Genomic DNA, 20,476 nt, shown 5'->3' on the forward strand with positions numbered 1-20,476 from the left:
CCTCTGAAGCGGTACCACCGGTGAGTCCTCCCCCAAACTGAGAAAAACTCCCCTATATATGCCAGTGGTACATGGCCCTTGTCCTATCTCCCATCCAAAGGACTCTCCCAGATGCCATTATCCTACATTATATGGATGACATTCTGTCTTGGTTTGAAGACAGGTGTCTGCTAAGGAAGGCAGGAGCTTCCTGTGAAATGGAAAATGTAAACCCCCTCCCTCTGAATTATTATAATTTTGAAATTAAAAAGCTCTTGAGCAAAGATATGGGAATAAGAATAACAGTTCTTTACTAGGAAAATTAAAAATACAAATGCAATAGTACAAACAAAAAAACCCCACTGGCAGAGTCAGAATATGACCTGACACCCTGTGGGTCACAGTGGTGGTAGCAGTCCTATTAAATGGAGGCTGCAGTGCTCCTGCAGTGACAGGTGGGGTTTTGTTGAAGCAGTGATCCTGTAGAAGGGTGGAGTTTTCCTCTCAAGGTCCAGTGGTGGCGTAGATGGGCCTGGACTTCCCCTGGGAATGCAGTGGAAAAGAAAGCTGCTCCTCTGGGAATCCAGTGGGAAAAGGCTGTCTCTCTTCTTCCAAATGTCAAATTATATCCAGGTAGGAATGCTTGGCTCCTCCCTCTGGCCGGAGCATCTCACAACGAGATGATGAAATTGTTATCAGTCATGCAGTGACACTCAAGGGCCCAATAACAGAAGATATCTCCCAGAGGGGGGATTGTTGAGGAAGAGATAAAGTAAACTGTTGTAAGAGACGGTCCAAAGTTTCCCCCATTTGCCTCACGACCGTCACAAGGACAGAGAGGAAGACCCTGAAGACCCTGGCTGGAGTTCTGGCCTGGTTGGGGTGGATGCTCGCCAAGTGATTGTTTGCAGCTGTGCTTGCTGTGCCCCCACGTTACAACTGCTTCGAGCAGGGGCTGACAGGGAGCGGCTTGCTCTGTACACTTACACCTGCTTCACGATCCCTGCTCATCACAATGGCCCATGAATTTCCCCACCTCTTGGCCAGATGAACTTTCTGGGGTAACTCTGGTGATCCCCCCATAGAAGATCCCTCATCTGCCTCACAAGCGCTGTAAGGGAAGCCTCCTCCCAAGGACTGAGACTGAGACCCTTAAAATTCTAACACAGGGGCACTGGCCTGACTGAAGTGGGATGTTTGCCAAGTGTTGCCTGCAGGTGTGTTTGCTGGACCAAGACTGGTTTCTCATAGACACCAATCCTGAAAACAATGGGTCTCGCTCACCGCTGAGATTGATTTGTCCTGTTTTGGAACATGGACTGTCTTACTCATTTTCAACAGACTAATTCTCCATTGTCTTTTATCTGTTCTCCCCTTGGTGGATGACTATAAAAGACCCCTGAGTTAACCAAAGAATTTGAGATTCTCCCCCACGTGACAAGATGGATCTATTGGCTGGACCACGAGGATTTTGTCTCTCCATTGGTAGCTATTCCCACCCCTGTCTTCTTCTCTCTCCCTCTATCCTTTATCTCCTTTCTAATCCTTCTATTGCTTCTGCTGTGGGCACTCAATAAAAGGTGCATTTGTTTTGATTAAGACTGAAATCCCCTCTCTGTTGTTTTTTCACTCTGAGATCAGTTAATGAACCATCACAACCCCACTTGTACGAGTGGATCGTGACATTAAATTGGCGTCATGGACAGGATTCTGACAGACAGAGGGGTTTGCAGGGTGGTGTGTAGTCTGTAACAGGGGAAGGATGTTTCACTCCAGCCGCACCGAGCCCGATACCCTGAAAGGGGTGAGCGGTTGTCTAAAAAGGAAAGGGAGTGACTCAAATTTCCCACAAACTGCACACGCCAAGGTGAAAAGCACCCCCATACTCAATTGAGGGCTCTGCCTTCAGAATTTTACAAAAGATCTCTTAGTGCAAAAAGGGAAACTGTTTTTGTGTATGTGTGAATCTGGACTGTCTGGGAAGTGAAGGGACTCCTTGAAGTAACTGAGTAGAACCTCCCAGGCACTTTAAGTCTCTTCACCCACCCAGGGAAGCAAGGGAAACACAGCAGAGGCTGTGTGGTTGTGTACCTTAAGTCTACACCTCCCTGTCATGGGTTTGGTCCCTTCACAAAATGACTGAAAACCTCAGCGCAAAAGTTAAAGCTGAATTTTATGCTCTCCTAGCCAAACACAATGCCAAACCTTCTCTGGGAGGAGAAGAACGGGCACAAAGTAACTGATTTAATTTGGAAAATGTTATTGATAGAGCCTGTTCTTTACAAAATGAAACAAATTTTAAACTGGGCAAAAATAAAACTATTCTCTGCTCAGTTTTGGGAGCTTGTCTCACAGCAGCTATAAAACCTCTCTTAAAGTGAAGAAGTGAGGAAAAAGCTATAATGGACTCCCTTCAAAACCTAGTTGAAATTTGGCAAAAATAATTAAATGAAGAAAGAAGTGAGATCCATCTGTTATGAGCTGCCCTTAGAGAGGAACATGTTAAGAATTCACTGAATGCTGATTCCTCAACACAGGCAGAGGAAAAGAAACTCCTCACATTAAACAGATTCATCCCCATTAGGAACTAGAAGCAGTAAAACACTGTGGAGAAAACTGCTGCCCTCATTTGAGACCCTTGGTTAAAACAGAATATCATTATATTCATGATGAAGATTTTGAACCACATATCACAACTAAACAAATACCATTCAGCACTACCAAATTGACTAAGCTGAAGAAAGAATTTGGGTGCCTTCCACAAGAATCGGAGACAGAATATGTCTTCCAAGTGTCCCTCACTGGTGGAGATCAAATTAAATTAACTGAGCAGGAGGCCCGTGGGTACTGGGGACATGGAGTTTTCCTAACAACAGGAGATAAGCGTGACACGTGGTCCCTGACACAATGTGTGCCTTTCTGGGCCGGGGGAATTAATCCTTTGGAAAGGGGAGACCCTTTAGCTATAGTCAGTGCCCCCGACCAGCTTTTGGAAGGCGCCCACAAAGCCACCTGCCTGCAAATGATTCATGAAAAAGGTTGATTCCTGGTTTTCAGTCACCAATGCAATTACCTGTAAAGCCTGAAATTATGACTCCTTTAATTTGAGGGCTTCCTAAACCTACAGCAATTACTTTACAGAAAACCATAATGGCCTTGGGTCCCGTAGAGAGACTAGATAGATTCCTTGGTAACCCCACTGACCAAACTGGATCTACTGATCCTGGTTTCACTCCATACTCCATCCCCTCACAGCCCCCAGCTTCTCAATCTGATTCACCTGCCAGTAGCCATAAAGTTTGGACATGGAGTGAGGTTGCAGTAGATTTGATTAATTACAGTAGATGATATGGACCTGTAAAAACCCTGGAGGAGAAATCAGAAAATACAAATGGTGTTTGGTTTATCAGGGCTCCTCACGGTGAAAATTTAGGGAAGGGAAAACAGATCTCTAACTGCCAACGTTGGTGGTTGTTGGAAGTTAAAAGGGGGGGTCCCCAGAGAGGTGATGGATGGTTTGCCCCTTGATAAATTACAGAAAATAATAACTAATTGGCACTATGGAAAACCGAATTTATCAGTTCAACCCAGTGCACCCCTCCCTTCTCAGAATCCAGCCAGTGAGCCAAAAGAAACCCTCTCCCAGCCTCTCCCTCAGAATTTAGGATGTGAGCCAAAGCAAACACAGAACCAGAGAAACTAGGCTCTCCATCCCTTATAGGTGAGCAAAGGGCTGGAGCATGGATGGATCTGAGAATGCTCACTAAACATAAATCAGGAGATATATTGATCACAGCTATCACAGGCCTCAAACAGGCACTTGTAACCTTTCTGATTGACACTGGGGCACAAATCTCTGCACTAACAAAAAGGATGCCCAGAAGTGTAGAATTGTTCCAACAAAGAAACAATGTTGTGTTTTAAATGCCCTAGGAACTACAGAATCTATGAATGTGGCCTTAGTAAAACTCACGCTCCATGGAGAGGAGAATCAATTAGTTGTCAAAATTGGGGATATTCCAAACAATTTATTAGAGATGGATGTTATTGCTGGGAGGCAGTGGGAATGTTCTGAGGGATTCCTGTGGTCATTTGGTGTGCCACATCTTAACATTAGACTGCTCCAAGCTGCATCCTCCTCACTGTCTAGCAAAATTACTCATGTAAAACAATACCCTCTACATTCTGGTGCCAAAGAGGGCATCAAACCAGTTATACAGGACTTGTGAGACCAAGGAGTGATAGTCAATACCCATTCTCTTTTCAACTTGCCAGTGTGGCCAGTTTGGAAACCCAATGAGAAGTGGAGGCTGACAGTAGACTTCTGCAGGCTTAATGCCAACACAGACCCTCTTACAGCAGCGGTCCCAAATTTGGCTGAATTAATGACATCAATTCAAGAAAAAGCTCACTCAATCATGGCAACTATAGATGTCAAAGACATGTTTTTTATGATACCCATACAGCCAGAAGATACAGACCTATTTGCCTTCACATGGGAATGACAGCAATACACTTTCACTAGGCTTCCCCAAGGCTACAAACACTCCCCCACTTTGGCCCACCCTACTTTAGCCCAGGAATTAGAAAAAATACCCAAACCTGATCCTGTAGCTGTTTATCAATACATTGATGACATTCTGGGGTGGGGGGGGGGGGGTGTGTGAAATAGAGGTAGTAGGGAAACATCAGCAGAAAATAATCTCTCACTTAGAAAGTCTTGATTTGCAGATGCCCCCAGAGAAAATTCAGAAGTCTTCTCAGGAAGTGAAGTTTTTGGGAATTTGCTGGAAAGGAGGTATGACATGTATTCCACCTGATATCCTAACCTCTTTAGATCAGATCAAAATGCCTGAATCCAGGAAAGATCTCCTGCAAGCTCTAGGATTATTAGTGATCTGGAGAAAACACATTCCAGATCTTTCAATAATTGCCAGGCCCCTTTATGACTTGCTGAGCAAATGGGTGAAATGGGATTGGACTCCTTCTCAGGAGGAAGCATTGCAATTGCTGTTTTTTGAAACAACAGCTCACCAAGCACTGGACCCTGTCCATCCCACAGATCCCTTTCAGGTGGAATGGGGATTTGGCTCCTCAGGGCTGTCAGTACAGCTACGGCAGCAGGGTCCTGAGGGTCCAACAAGGCCTGTTGGTTTCTATTCCTGTGGTTTCAAAGATGCTGAGAAAAGATACACTACCTGGGAAAAAGGATTGTTTGTGGTTAGCTTAGCTCTCATAGAAGTGGAAAAAAATGCACGACAACAACCAGTTGCCTTGAGAGGCCCTTTCAAAGTTATTAAGACAGTCACTACTGGGACCTCCCTCCCCGCCCCCAACACGGTGGCCCAAAGGGCCTCAGTTGCAAACTGGTATGCTCAGATTGAACATTACTGTAACATTTTCTCAATAACAGAAGGAGCTGTAAAAAATTTAGTGATCCAAGAAACTGAGAATTTGGGCAGCAGCCATGACAAACCTGCCTCTGTAATTAAAACATCCCCTCCTTTCTCCCCCAAACGATCAGCAAATTCTTGGTTCCCTGATGCCTCTGCTAAACAGGAGGGGAAGGTGTGGAGATACAGGGCAGCAGCCCTCCACATTTCCTCTGGTGAACGAATCATTACCGAGGGAGAAGGCAGTGCTCAGGTTGGGGAGCTGAGAGCTGTTTGGAGTGCTTTCCAACAGGAGGTACAGAATACCTCTCCTGTCTGCATCTACACGGACTCCTATGCTGTGTATAAAGGATGTACTGAGTGGCTTCCTTTTTGCAGCAAAATTATTGGGAAGTTAACAGAATTCCAGTATGGCAAAAGGAAAAGTGGCAAGAAATTTTGAACATCGCAAGCCAAGGGAACTTTGTTGGGGTGGGCAGCCTTTCATCAGACAGATGGAAATCCAGCAGGAGAGTGGAACAATAAAGCTGATGATTTAGCAAGACTAAGTCCCCTGAAAAGGAACAAATTACAGAGGACTGGGATCAACTATAGAATAGCTGCATGTAAAAAGACAGCACACAGGTGCGAAAGATTTGTACAAGGAAGCTCTGGCCCAGCGTTGGCCTGTCACCAAGGAAAGGTGTAAAACATGCGTATCAGCCTGTGAGCAATCGCAGACTGGAGACTGGAGAGACATCCTTTGGAAGATGACCCTCTGCATTTCAGAAAGGGTAAAGGCTTATGGGACGCGTGGCAGGTAGACTATATTGGACCCTTTAAGAAGTCAGGAGTTAAACACTTTGTGCTGGTAGGAGTAGAAATTGTATCTGGGATGGTCCAGGCCAATGCTTTTAAAAGAGCTACAGGTGATAATACTGTTAAAGCACTGCAGGGATGGTTTGGAATTTTCCCAAAACCACAGGAAATTCAATCTGATAATGGGTCCCACTTCACTGCTAGAATTGTACAGGATTTGGCAAAAAATGAAGGAATTAAATGGACTTTTCACACTCCTTACTACCCTCAAGCTAACGGGATCGTGGAAAGGACCAATGGTCTTTTGGAATGACTTTTGAAACCAGAGGAGGGAAATTGGGATGTTCGGTTATGGGAAGCTGTGAAAAGTGTGAATGACAGATGGGGGGGTAAATGGGTGTCCCAAAATCACTGCCTTTTGCCCAATAGCTCCAAGCATAATTGCCTCTCTAGGGAGACCAGATGATTTCAAGATTCCAGCACATTACCCTGGGCAACCTGTTCTGGTGGACCTCCCTACTGTAGGGGAAGTACCACTAGTGCTAAAAACCCCTCTGAATAAACATGCATGGGTAGCCTCTGATGCTCTAGGGAGAGAGCATCGGATAAATACACACTGGATAATTCCATCATTCTAACTTTTTCTGTCCCTTAGTGGCAGGATTCTGTCGTGTTTATTTTACAGAAGAACCCTGAGGGACATGAGGATCATCTGAACCATGATAACACTGGTGATACTTTTCTGCATCCTACCACAATTCCGTGGACAGAATCCTGCTGAGTGGTTGTGGTCTGAAGCTACCATCCATCACACTAATGTTCTAGGATCATATCCCAAGGGTCGCCACCTGAACCTAGAGCCTATAGTGCTGCATGACTCTGAGATATATCGCCCAAGTGAGTGGGGATGGGATCAGAAGGACTGGACTAGAACCCTAACTGGAACAATTGGTGAGTCGATTGTGGTAGCGTGCAGAAAAGTGGAAGGATCTCTCTATGAGAAAGCCACCTCCATTGCAGGTGCCGGAAATTTTTTAGAACCAGATGGAAAAAACTATTTGCACATCCCTACAACAGAACTGTGTCCTACGACAAAGTGGGAGTGTACCAAACAAATTCCCCTCACTCTGTGCTGCCGGCAGGAGTACGTTGGTAACTACACTTTAGGCCCCAGAACCAACAATGCAATTACAAAGGATTGTAGAAATGAATCTACTGCTTGCTGGCATAATTTTACTTTAGCCAAACCAACTTATGTGACACGCCGTTGGCAAAATAACTTGACAAATCCATAAAGTTTAAAAGGCCTGGTTTACAAACTTAAGATAAATGTTATAACAAAGCCCACACTGAGTACAGTAGTCACACCCCAGTGGGTAGAAAGGACTGAGAGCACCCTTAGTCAACTTGATACTGAATGGCCTTGGTCCCAGGCTTTTGTTCATTTTTCCGGATCCATGGAAAATGTGAAGGATTTAAAACTATCAACTGTCATTATGCATGAAAATCAGATATACACTGGGCAGGAATGGGAAAACCAAAAAAACTGGCAGCTTCAAGGGATAGTGGGGAAAAAAATTAGTATAGGATCCGAATGATTAACGGAACTACCCATAGTAACACAACCTCAATCGGTGTTTTGACAGATCAAACAAATAAGCATGAAAAGGTTTGTACGCACCCAAGCTTACAGGATTGTTGGCACAATTTTACATTGGCACAAACCATAGAAGTGGTTTGTCTTTGGTCCAAAAAATGTAGGCCTGTAGGGCCTACATTTTAAGTTTATAGTAAATGCTATAGCCCAACTCCACTACCACCACTCCAGCCCAACCACCGCTTATGCTTAGCCCAAGAATTTTTGAAAATGGACCAGATATAATTAGGAAAACAGGACAACAACAAATACTGTTCAATCCGGCATGGTCTCTTAAACAAGTCAAATTGCTGATGCAAAGTAATGTCTCAGAAATTCAGCCGGCCTGTTCGCCTTTTTTGCAAACTTCCTTTGAGGGTTGGATGACCTGGTTGCAAAAGCGGAACTCTTTTACAAGACGGACGCTAAGAGACATAACCGGTGTTGTGGGAACAGGATTGGGAATTCTAAAGAGTATTGATTCAGAAGTATTAATGAATAAAATTGGCTGCTACAACTACAGATTTGACCAAATTACAACAATCACTGCAGTCATTGGCTTTAGGAACACACCAGTGGCTCCTATCAAACATTTTGCCAAATTGGGAAAAGGTAAATGTAAATGACCACAAATTGATAATTGATGCATTTGGTGCTACACAGAACAACATTTCTTTGGCTCTCAGCTGTATCCAGGCACAATTGTGGATGCAGTCAGTTGCTGCCTCAATTATAAGAGAAGGTGAAGAAGGCACTTTTCCTACTGAAATTTGGAAAATAATTTGGGACAGTGCCACTGATTTTGAAAGAGAATTCCAATCCTGGTGGAACTTAGGGAATTTTACTTACAATCCCATTACAAACATAGCCATGGCTTTTGTGTTAACCATACGTAATGCCTCAGTGCGTTTGATATTTCCTATGATTGCATTAGGGCTGGATGATGATGGAGCTGTTCTCTATCCTTATGAGCATTGGGAATGGGCCCGTCAAATTGGTGAGAAATGGCAAACTGTTAATTTGGAACCTTGTATTGCCTGAGAACAACAAGGGCTCATCTGTGAAAGCAATGCAATCACAGCTCAAGACATTTGTTTAGACACAGAGCAAAACATCTGTCATTTTGAAATTCATCCTAATGAGACTTCTGAAACAGTCCTTGTATATATAGGCAACAGGTGTGCATGCTTCAGAACTGCTTGTGATTTGGTATTCATAGAAAATGTTGTAGGACATACCAAAAATCATAAAAATGTTTGTGCTTGTAACTTTACCCAGATTACAGGATGTGATTTCTCTTATGAAGCTCCAGTTACCTCTCACTACCCATTGCAATCCAACTACACACTGATTCACAAACTGATGCCTACTCCTATTGGGATGGATCTCACTTTGGTAAGACAACTGCTGCTCCATCGAGACTTAGTGGAAATCCTTGAGAAGATTGAGAAAAACGCACAGAAAGCCCTGGTGACTGTTCATCACAATGTGAGACAGATACCCCGTGTCATGGAAAGAGCGGAGAAAGATGCCGAGCACAGGGGGTGGGATACTCTTTTAGGTGGTCTCCTACTGCCACGGGTGTCCTGAGCAGTCTGTGTCATCCCATTGTTATCCTTTTGATACCAATCCTGCTTGGTTTTATTTTATCAGCAGTCCCATTCGTTATGAATTGGAGCATGAAAGAGCTGACAAGATTGACGTCTATAGTTAATGCACACAACTTGGCTGATGTCCCATGCACTGTGGGCATCCCCAAGCCTTTGACACAAGGCAATTATGAATGAAGCATATGTGTTTTGGAATAATCCTAATTTCCATTTATGATTTTGTGGGAATTACTTTCCATTTTTAGTAAATTGTTTTAGAAAATCATTTTTTAAAGTTAATGCTTGTATTATGATTTGTTTATTGCATTTGCTTTTGATTATTTGTAACTTGTTTTAACCATTTGAAAATTGTTATAAAAGTAATATTGTTTAATTAATCAACCATTTGTGAAAATTGTTATGATAAGCAATATTAATTATGCTTGTTTATTGTTTCCCTTTTCCACTTCCATTTCCTAGCCTTTCTTTTCCTTCTCTCTCTCTCTTTTTCCTCTCTTTCTGTTGTCCCTATTTTTCCGGGTTATACTACCAACGTACGGCGAGTTCTGCAGACCCATCAGCGACACTCCAGAGTTCTGCTGATGAAGATCCCTCAAGACAATCGTGAGTCATGGGGCCGTGTGAGAGTCTGTCCGAATTTTCCCTCATCTGCCTCACAATCGTCATTGGGGACCACTGAAGAGAAGACCCCCCCTGTCTTAAATCTCTGGCTCCAAGGGAGAAAGTCATGTGCCTGAGACCTGAGAGCGTTGCCAAGCCATTGTTTTCACAGGTGTTGTTTGCTGTGTGCTACACTGAGCCCAATGAGAAGAAGAAGGAAGCACCGTGCCCTTTGTGCAACAACAGCCTTGGGAGCTGTCCCACCTCTCGGCCTGGCTGGACTTCTCCTGAGTTCTGGGTGGTCCCCCCACAGAAGATCCTCACCTGTTTTACAACCACCGTGACAGACAGACTGAGATGTAAGGAGCCTCTCCATCAAGGAGTGAGACACGAAACCCCCATGTGAAAAGGCCCCTCTGCTCCTTCCAAGGACTGGGACTGAAACCCCCAGCCCGGGGCAGGTGTGTGGGGGAGGCAAGCTGACCAAAGCGAGATGTTTGCCTGCAGGTTGTGACCGCTGGACCAAGAACACAATGGCTCTCGTTTACTGCTGAGAACATGGACTACCTGTTACATCTATTCCTTATTGTATCTGTTTCCCCCTCCTCGCAATTTCCAATAGAGTTATCATCATAAAAACCTCTGAGTTAGCCAGAGACTTGGAGATCTCCCTGACATAACAGGCGGATCCTTGACTGGACTGGACCAAAGGACTTCGTCTCTACGTTTGGTAGCTCTATCCCCCTCTTTCTCTCTCTCTCTCGTTTGTCTCTCTCTTCCTCTATCTTTTTCTCTCCCTTAATCCCTCTATCGCATTTTGCTGGGGACATTCAATAAAGGTGCATTTCTTTCGACTATCATTGCAAACCCCCTTGTACCGTGTCGGTTCTTTTTGCACCCTGAGATCAAATCCACGAACCATCACGAAACCCGTCCGTGAGGACAGATCGTGACAGCCCCCGAGGACCCCTCCCCAAATTCCCCCCCAAAGCCCCCACAGCACCCCCAGACCCCGCTAAAACCCCCTCAAGTTGCCCCAACACCCTCCCCAAATCTCCCCCAAATGTCCTCAAGACCCCTCCCCAAATTCCCCTTACGACCCCTCCAGGACCCCTCACCTGTTCCTGCGCCTCCTCAGCGGCTCCCGGAGCCCCCCGTCCTCTCCCAGAGCCTCCCCCGCTCTCTCCAGCGCCTCCCGCAGGACCCGCCCGAGCCCGGGGCGGCTCCCGGGGGTCCCTGAGGGGGTCCCGGGGGGCGGTGGGGGGGGAGGAGGCGCCCGCTCCATGCCCGGCCCCGGGGTCAGGGGGCGCCGGTTCGGGCTCGGCTCTGATTGGCTGGAGCGGCGCGGGGAGGGCAGAAGTGGATGAGGGGAGACGCCCGGTGATTGGTTGGTTTCGTAGAGGGCACGGTGATTGACAGGAGAGGGGCGGGGAGGCGGGCTTTGACGAAGGGAGGCGCGCGGTGATTGGTTGGTTCGGCTCGAGAGAGGCGGCAGTAGCTGAGGGGATACCTGCCGTGATTGGTTGGTTCGGCGCGTGTGGAGGCGGGCTTGTCTGAGGGGAGGCGTGCAGTGATTGGTTGGATCGGCGCACGGGGAGGCCGGTGTTCCTGAGGGGAGACCCGCGGTGATTGGATGGTTTGGGGCGGAGCGCGCCGCTATTGGCTGGGAAAAGTCCGGGATTATTAAGGGAACATTCCCAGTTTCTTGGAGATAAACTCTCAGATTTTTATGGAAAAATTCCCATATTTTTGCAGGAGAAACATTCCCGGAATTTTTGACTCCACATGACCCCAAATAACCCAAATAACCCCAAAACACTCGAAATAAACCCCAAATAACCCCAAAAAACCCAAACAATACCCAAAAGTCCCCCAGATAACCCCAAACAAATCCAAATAACCACAAAAAACCAAAAAAAACCCCTAAATTAAACCCATAAAACCCCAAATTATTTCAATTACACCTAAAAATGCCATATACACCTAAAAAAATGCCACGATAAACCCAAAGAACATCAAACAATTCCAAATAAACCCAAATACGCCCAAACTAACCCAAATACTTCCAAATAACCCCAAATAAACAGAAATGAACCAAGTAAAACCGAAGATAAACCCCAAATAATCCATAAATAACCCCAAATAAACCCCAAACAATCCCTAAATAAACGCAAAGAAACCCCAAGTAACCCCAGTTCCTCCTGTTCCCACCCCGAAACAGATCCCGACCAATCAGAACGCGCGGCACCGATGACGATCCACTTGCTGGGCAGAAACTCAGAGCACTGGCCCCGCTCAGCCATTTTCAGCCAATCAGCGCCCGGCTCGACTCTGACTCATCAGGTGCCAGGCACAGACCAAGGCCTCTCACTGCCTTAAATAATCGCAGACCGCGTGGGGTAATTTCCAGCCAATCAGAGCGTGTCTCGCTGATGACTCATCAGTTGCCAGGAGCGCAATTTGGGGAGGGGGGGAAGGTGACCCTGGGGATGGGCTGGGGACCCCAAATTAATCCAAAACGGGGTTGCGACCCCAAAACCGAGCAGGAGGGGCCTGGAGCCCCCAAAACCATACACGGGGGAGGGGACTGGGGGAACAATCGGAAAGGGGAGGGAGAGTGGGGAAAAGAGGGGGGTGGGACCCCAAAATTGAGCTGGGAGGGGAATGGGACACCCAAATTAAGCTGGGAGGGGTATGGGATCCCAAAACTGAGCTGGGAGGGGGGTGGGACCCCCAAACCGGATGAAGCCAATTTTGTTCCTGGAATATGAAAAGTAGTTTATGGATATGCATGAGGGTCTATGAATATGCAACAGGCTGATGTCATGGGAGACAAGGACCATCGAGCAAAGGTTGTTATGTCCACCAAGACCCCCCAATTATTTTCAGGTACACCCCTTATATTAATCTGGTTTTAATTCCATCAGCCTGTTGCATATTCATAGACCCTCATGCGTATCCATAAACTCATTTACATATTTCAGGAACTATTTTTCATGGCCCGTCCTTCGGGGTGTCTCCTCATTTCAGGAGCCTCCACTGAAATGGTAAATGTAATCTTCCTCCCTTTGAAAAAATTATTATTATTATTATTATTATTATTATTATTATTATTATTATTATTATCATCATCATCATCATCATCATCATCATCATCAATAAGAATAAACAACTATAAAAATTATAATTAATTATGAAATTAAGAGGCTCTCAGGCAAAGATATGGGAGTAAAAATAACAGTTCTTTATTAGGAAAAATTAAAAATACAAATGCAGGAGTACAAACAAAAAAAAAAGATGTGACAGAGTCAGAATCCTCTGGGAATCCAGTAGAGAATGAGGCTGATCCTTTGGAATCCAGTGAGAAAAGGGCTGATCCTTTGGGAATCCATTTCTTACCCCCCAAAGACAGGGCAAAGGCAGGGCCATGGAGTTTTTATAGGGTATCCCAAGGGTGGAGTTGGGGTTTGGGTCAGGGGAGGAGTTCTCAGCAACACAAGAAGGGTGAGATCAAATTCCTGCCTCTTAGCAACAGCAGCACTCCACACAGAATGAGTCCCCAAATCCTAAATTCCCTCTAAAACAACTGAGAAATTGTGGAACTGCAGATATATTCGATCAATTTCCTTCATTTAACCCAGTTTGGGGTGTTTTTAAAGGATGAAGGTGAAGCAGAGGAAAATTAAGGCCAAACCAAAAGGAGAAGCAGCCAGGTGTGCTCCCAACATGGATCACAGGGAATGTGATGACACCAGGCAGGGGGAGCCAGCTATCTCTAGGGGGATCTCAGGCAGCCTGGGGGCATCCTCAGGTGACCCAAGAGACCCAAATTTGGGAGAAAACCCCAGCATTTGGAGGTTCCAGGTGTTCTGGAAGGTTCCAGGTGCTCCAGGTGAGCTCCCAGGCCCCATTCCAGCCCCCCCAGGTGTGTTTGCTACCTATCCCCAGATGTGTGAGTTACCTGTAACTGAAACACCAGATAGGCCATGGCCCTGTGACACTCCCAAGTGTTACCTGTCCCAGGTGTGTTTGCTCCCTGTCCCAGCTGTGTTCCCTGTCCAGGTGTGGCCTCACCTGCAGCTGGAAGGCCAGCTCAGCCGTGGCTCTGCGGGCGCTGACGGCTCCATCACACTCAGCCTGGGCCACCTGGAAGTCGCGCTGGGCTCGCGCCGTGGCCTCCTCGCTCAGCAGCTGTGCCGACACCTGCTCCTGCCGCGCCCGCGCCTCCTGTGGGGACAGCGGCACTGGGAGGGACTGGCAGGGACTGGGAAGGACTGGGAGGGACTGGGGAATGGGGTGCTGGGAGCACTGGGTGTACGGGGGGTGTTGGGGCACTTGGGGAATGGGGGTACTGGGGGTACTGGGAGAGACTGGGAGGAACTGGAACAGGACTAGAAAGGCATTGGGAGCACTTGGGAGGGACTGGGGTACTGAGGGTACTGGGAGGAGCTGGACAAGAACTGGGAGGTGCTGGAGTGGGATTAGTGGGGTATTGGGAGAGTACTGGGGGTACTGGGGCAGTTTGGGGAATGGGGTACTGGGGACACTGGGAGGGACTGGGACAGACTGGAATGGGAAATGAACGGCACTGGGAGGGCACTGGGGAACGGGGTACTGGGAGCACTGGGATGAACTGGGACCCACAGGGAGAGCACTGGAGGGCACTGGGAATAGTGGGGGGTGACTGACAGGAAGGTGACCCAGCTGCCCCCAGGTGTGTCTCCAGGGGTGTCCCCAATGTCCCCAATGTCCCCGGTGTCACTCACACGGATCCCGGCGTCGCGTTTGGCCTCGGCCTCTCCCACGCGGGCGTCGCGCTGCACCTGCGCCGTGCGGCCCTTCCCGAGGGAGTGCAGGTAATCCTGCACGGGGACACACCTGTCACACCTGTGCCACCTCCCTGTCACACCTGAGTCCCCATCTGTGTCACCCCTGCACCTGCGCTGTGTAGCCCTTCTCAAGGGAGTGCAGGTAACCCTGCACAGAGACACACCTGTCACACCTGTGCCACCTCCCTGTCACACCTGTGTCACACCTGTGTCACCCCATCCCCCCAGATGTATCCCAGGTGTGTATTAGCCTCCCCCAGCTGTCCCAGCTGTGCCCAGGTGAATCCCAGGTGTCCCCATCTTGTCCCTGGGCATCTCCAAGTGCGTCCCAGGTGTGTCCTGAGTGTCTCAGTTATGTCCTAGGTGTGCCCCAGGTGTGCCCAGGTATCTCCAGCTGCCCCCTCGGGTGTGTCCCAGCTCTCCCCAGCTGCTCCCAGGTGTATCCAAGGTGTATCCTGGCTGTCCCCAGGTATGCCAGGTGTCCCCACATGTGTCCCCAGCTGTCCCCAGCCATGCCCAGGTGCATCACCTGCTCGTCGTGCACGTCCTTGAGGGTGTAGCTGACCACGGAGATGCCCATGTTCACCAGGTCAGAGGAGGCCACGCAGAAAACCTGATCCGAGAACTTCTGCCGGTCCTTGTAGATCTCCTGGGCGGGGCCAGGGTGGGGCTTAGCAGGGCGGGGCTCAAATGGGGGTGGGGCTTGGCTGGGCAGGGCCCAAGAGTGGGGTTAAGTTGGGCAGGGCTCAGTGCTAAAAGGGGCAAGGCTTAGTAGGGTGGGGCTCAAATTAGGCAGGGCTCAACAGAGCAGGGCTCAAAGGGGTGGAGCTTAGAGGTGTGGGGTTCAAGTAGGTGGGGCTTAGCAGGGTGGGGCTCAAGTAGGGTGGGACATTGCAGGGCAGGGGTGAAGCTTAGTGGGCCCGGGCTTAGCGGGGGGGGGGGGGGGGGGGGGGCAAGGGGGTGGAGTTTAAATTGGGCCAGGCTTATTGGGGTGCGGCTTAGCAGAGAAAAGGCACAGGGATGGTGGGCGGGGCGTGGTTTAGCCAGGGAGCGTGGCTTGAGACAATGAGTGGTGCCAGGTAGGCGAAGTGCTATCTGGGGGTGTGGCTTTGATCTCAGGGGCGTGGTTTGGTTCCGTGGGTGTGGCTTAAGCAGAAAGAGATCAGGTTTAAGGTGGGATGTGGCTTCAGCAAAGTGGGCGTGACCTAAATTGAGGGGTGGGGTCACGATTAAGGCAGGGACATGACTTGATGCAGGGGCATGGCTGGAGTCATGGGGTGGAGTCTGGTGGGTGTGGCTTTGAGACAGGGTGGGGCTTATACTTGGGCAGGGTCAAGAAGGGAGGCGGGGCTCAGGGTGGGGGTGAGGCAGGAGTGGGCATGGCTTCAGAGGGAAGGAGGATCTTGTGCTGGTGGGCAGGGCTTTAGCAAAAGGGTGACATATTGTGGGTGTGGCTTTACAGGGGGTATGGCCTCCTCCAGGGGTGGGGGCTTTCAGGGGGTGGAGCTTATGGGTCAAATGGGGGGAAATCTCTTAAAGAGCCACATCCCAGCCCAAGGGGAGATGGCAACGTCCCCCTGAGGGGGTGAGTCAATCCAGGTTGGCACAATGGGGGCGTGGCTTCTGAGATCTGGGATTTCTTAAAGGGGCCACGGCCCATCCCAAATGGGGGGCATTGGTTGGATCCCAAATGGGTGTGTCTGTCCTGGGAGGGGCGTGGCTTCCCCGAAGAGGGCGTGGCTTCCCCCAGCCCCAACTCCACAGTCACGTGGGCCATGATGGCGCGCTGGTGGCCCTCCAGCGTCTCCAGGGCGATCTGGCCGATCTCGCTCTCCGACTTGCCCAGGAACATCTGGCAGGCAGCTGCCAGCATCTCCTTGTTCTGCCCCTGGATCTTCACCTGTGGGGGAGCTGGGATCACCTGGGGACCCCCCCAGCCACCCCTGGGACCCCCCCAAAATTGGCATGGCCCCTTTCAGGGGTAGGTGTGGCATTGCCTTTTGAAGTTTGATTGATAGGGTGGGGACCACCAGGGTAGCGCCCTTTGTAGAGTATAATCCACTTGGAGAGGATTTAGGGGTCCACACCAATCCCAGCCCATTTCTGGGGAGGTTTTACCCCTCTTAAAGGGGTCCCCAACACCAAAAACTCCTTTTAAGGGAGGTCAAGACCCTCCAGTGGGATTTTGGTGTCCCCACCACTCAGAACCACTTTAAGGATTGGACCTTGACCCCTTTACGAAGGGTTTAGGAAGGCTGCCCCATCACAAACCTTTTTTATTATTCACGGTTTTGATAAAGGCTTTAAAGGGAGTTTAAATGTTTTTTAAAGGATTTTTAAAGGATTTTTAAAGGGTTTTTCCTCCTCTTAAGGAATTTTTGGGTCCCCACCACTCCAAGTCTCTTTTAAGGAGGATTCCCCCTCCAATCCCAGGGGTTTGGGGATCCCCAAAACTTCGAGCTCCTTTCAAGGGATTCCTCACCCCTAAATGCCCTTTCTGGGAGCGTTTTTAACCCCTGCAAGTGTTTCCGGTGGGCCCCACCACTCCAAACCCCCTTTAAAGGGCTCCTTCCTCCCCCGAGTTGTTTTGCGCTTCCTGCTACCATCGCCGCTTTAAGAATACCTTTAGGTGGGCCCCACAACAACCTCACTTAAAAGGGCCATGCCACCCGGGTTGGTTCGGGCAGGGAAGCCCCGGGGGATTTTGGGGGGTCCCGGGGGGTAATTGGGGGTCCCGGAGGATTTTTGCGAGGTTTTAAGGAGATTTCGGGTTTTCAGAGTGTCGGTTAGGGGGTCCCGAGGGGGTTTTGGGGGTACCCGCGTGGGATATTTGGGGGTTCTGGGGGGATTTGGGGGGTCCCAGAGGGGAATTTTGAGGGTTCCCAAAGAGATTTTGGGGGTTCTGAGTTGATTTTTGGGGGCTCTGAATGGGGTTGTTGGGGTCCCAGTGGGGTGCTGGGGTCTGGGGAGGGCTGCAGGTACCGAGGGGCATTTTGGGGATCCCGGGAAGATTTTGGGGGGATCATGAGTGTATTTTTGGGGATTCCGAGGGGAGATTTTGGGGTGTCCAGGAAGGGATTTTTAGGGTTTTGATGGGAGATTTTTTAGGGGGGTTTGGAGGTCAAGGAAGGGACTTTTGGGGGATTCTGAGGGGGGATTTTTGGGGCCCAAGGAGGGGATTTTTGGGGGCACAGAAAGCAATTCTGGGGGGATTTCTGGGGGGGGTGGGGGTTGGGATTTTTGGGGGGCGGGGGGGGTTGTGCTGTTTTGGGGGTCCAGGAAGGGATTTTGGAGGATTTTTGGGGATTTTTGGCAGTTCTGATGGGGGATTTTCTGGGGTCCATGAGGGTATTTTTGGGGTATTTTCGGGGTGGTTTTGGGTCGTTCCAGGGGTACCTGTGCGATGCCGGTGACGGAGATGGGCACCCCGTGGCGGGTGTAAACCTTCTCACTGCGCACGGGCAGCGTCAGCGTGTTCAGGGAGATCCTGGGGAGGCCGGGGAGATCACCCCAAATCTCTGGGGAACCCTCCCCACCCCGAACCCCAAAAACCCCCCCCCGGGCCCCTCCTCACCGCTGGATCTGCTGCAGGCACGGGATCACCAACACCCGGCCCCCGGCCACCATCACCGGGGGGCTGCGGCAGAAACCTGGGGGGCACCGAGAGCTGGGGGGGACCTGAAACCCCGGGGGGACCCCAAAACCTCGGGGGGACACGGGGACACCCTCAGGAATCCCCGGAACGGGTTTCGGGGGGGTCCCAGCAGGGGCTTGGAGGGGGTTGGGTTGGTCAGGGGGGACCTCAGGGGTTTTGAAGGGGGGAAATTGGGGGGAAAATCTGGGGGAAAATTTGGGGGGGAGACCCCAGGAGTCCCGGGGTGGGGCAGAATGGATGGGGGGGACCCTCGGGGAGGGGTCTGGGGGGTCCCAGGAGGGGTTTGGGGGCTTAGGAGGGGTCCGGTCCAATGAGTCCCAGGGTGAGTTTGGGGGTCCGGGGGGGGCGGGGGGTTCCAAGGAGTTTTGGGGATAATTCTGGGGGTTCCTTGGAGGGTTTTAGGGGTTCCCAGGAGATTTTGAGGGGAGAGATTCTGGGGCTTCCCGGGAGTTTTTGGGGAATTCCGGGGATTCCCAGGAGATAGAAGGGCGCTGGCGGGGGTCCTGGAAGGATTTTCGGGGGAATTCTGGGGGTTCCTGGCAGTGTTGGGACATTCTGGGGGTTCCCAGGAAATTCTGAGGGGATTTGGGGGTTCCCAGGAATTCTGAGGGTCACCAGGAGCCCCTGGGCCCCCCGAACTCACCCGACACCACCATGGCCTCGTTGGGGCCGCAGGTGAAGAACATCGCGGCGGGGAATGGCCGCGGATCGATGGGAGCCGACGGGGATCGATGGGGATCAGTCGGGATCGATCGGAGCCACTCGGGATCAATCGCGATCCGCGACCGCCGCCCCGATCCCGGCAGCCCCCGCGCTCGTCACTTCCGCATTAGCGCGGTGACGTCACCAAACACGCGGTTTCCCATTGGCTGCCGCGCCAAGGGCGGGTAAGGGAAATCTGTTCTGCCTGGCAACCTGTGACGTCTCTGATTTCCCTGCGCTCCATTGGCTGCGCCCTGCTCAGATTTCCGTCTTTTCCATTGGAAATGAACAATTTCAGTAAAGGATGAGCCTGGAGGTGAGGGCAGTGACGGGGTCTGGGGAGCTCCAGACCATGGCCGGGTCGTGGTCATCTCATGGTCAGCTCATGGCCATAATTGTATCATGGTCATCTCACGGCCGCAATTGTGTCATGGTCAGAATCATCTCATGGTCATGGTCATGGTGATGGTCATTTGATCACAATCATCTCATGCTCATGGTCATCTCATGGTCAGGATCACGTTATGGTCATGGTCATGTTGTGGTCATTTCTTGGTCACAATTCCTCACAGCCATGGTCATCTCACAGTCATTGTTATGTCATGGTCATAGTCATGGTCATCTCATGGTCATCTCTTGGTCTCAATATCTCATGCTCATGGTCATGTCACAGTTGTAGTCATGTCACCATCACAGTCATGGTGTCACCATGATGGTCATGGTCAATTCTTGATCATCATCATCTCATGCTCATAGTCAACTCACCATAATGCTCATATCATTCCTGATTACCATCATCTCATAGTCATGGTCACAGTCATGGTCATAGCTCTGTCAAATTAATATCATGGTTATGGTCATGGTCATCTCATGGTCATGGTCATCTCGTGGTCATAATCATCTCTTTATCACCATTATCTCATGGTTGTGGTCACCTGTGGCCACAATAATTTCATAGCCGTGGTTATATTGTGTTCATCTCCTAATCTCAAACATCTCATGCTCTCGGTTGTGTCATGATCATTGCATGGTCATCTCATGGTCTTGGTCATCTCCTGATCACCATCATCTCATGCTCACTGTCATCTCACTGTAATGGTCATCTCATGGTCACCGTGTGGTCATCTCAAGGTCATGGTTGTGTCATGGTCATTGCATGATCAAGGTCATCTCATGGTCTTGATCACCCCATGGCCATAATTTAGTCATGATCATCTCATGGTCATCTCATGGTCATCTCATGGTCATTTCATGGTCACAATCACATCATTAAA

General features: G+C 49.5%; 2 protein-coding genes and 2 pseudogenes across 3 annotated transcripts in view; 2 read left to right on the top strand and 2 right to left on the bottom strand.

Annotated features, from left to right (window-relative positions):
- The window catches only part of LOC136570651 (class I histocompatibility antigen, F10 alpha chain-like), a 47,999-nt gene that overhangs the window by 18,101 nt on the left and 9,422 nt on the right, over positions 1-20,476 (bottom strand). The gene's annotated exons all lie outside the window — the stretch shown is intronic.
- The window catches only part of LOC136570615 (zinc finger protein 850-like), a 194,458-nt pseudogene that overhangs the window by 6,400 nt on the left and 167,582 nt on the right, over positions 1-20,476 (top strand).
- Positions 1,742-6,710, top strand: LOC136570562 (uncharacterized; annotated as a pseudogene).
- LOC136570689 (flotillin-1-like) lies at positions 13,238-19,280 on the bottom strand. Its single transcript, XM_066571154.1, has 7 exons — positions 19,144-19,280; positions 18,420-18,495; positions 18,242-18,332; positions 16,587-16,745; positions 15,375-15,491; positions 14,783-14,878; positions 13,238-14,243 (listed from the first exon to the last, which is right to left on the bottom strand). The coding sequence occupies exons 1-7, from the start codon at positions 19,184-19,186 to the stop codon at positions 13,974-13,976; spliced, it is 852 nt and encodes a 283-aa protein (XP_066427251.1). The 5' UTR covers positions 19,187-19,280; the 3' UTR covers positions 13,238-13,973.

The sequence above is a fragment of the Molothrus aeneus genome, unplaced genomic scaffold (assembly GCF_037042795.1).
Source record: "Molothrus aeneus isolate 106 unplaced genomic scaffold, BPBGC_Maene_1.0 scaffold_35, whole genome shotgun sequence".
Taxonomy (NCBI): domain Eukaryota; kingdom Metazoa; phylum Chordata; class Aves; order Passeriformes; family Icteridae; genus Molothrus; species Molothrus aeneus.

Coding starts and splice junctions, on each gene's coding strand:
- LOC136570689 (XM_066571154.1), bottom strand. CDS start 19,186: ATGTTCTTCACCTGCGGCCCCAACGAGGCCATGGTGGTGTCGG. Junction 16,746..18,241: donor CCGTCACCGGCATCGCACAG/GTACCCCTGGAA, acceptor GCTCCCCCACAG/GTGAAGATCCAGGGGCAGAA. Junction 14,879..15,374: donor AGGACGTGCACGACGAGCAG/GTGATGCACCTG, acceptor GTCCCCGTGCAG/GATTACCTGCACTCCCTCGG.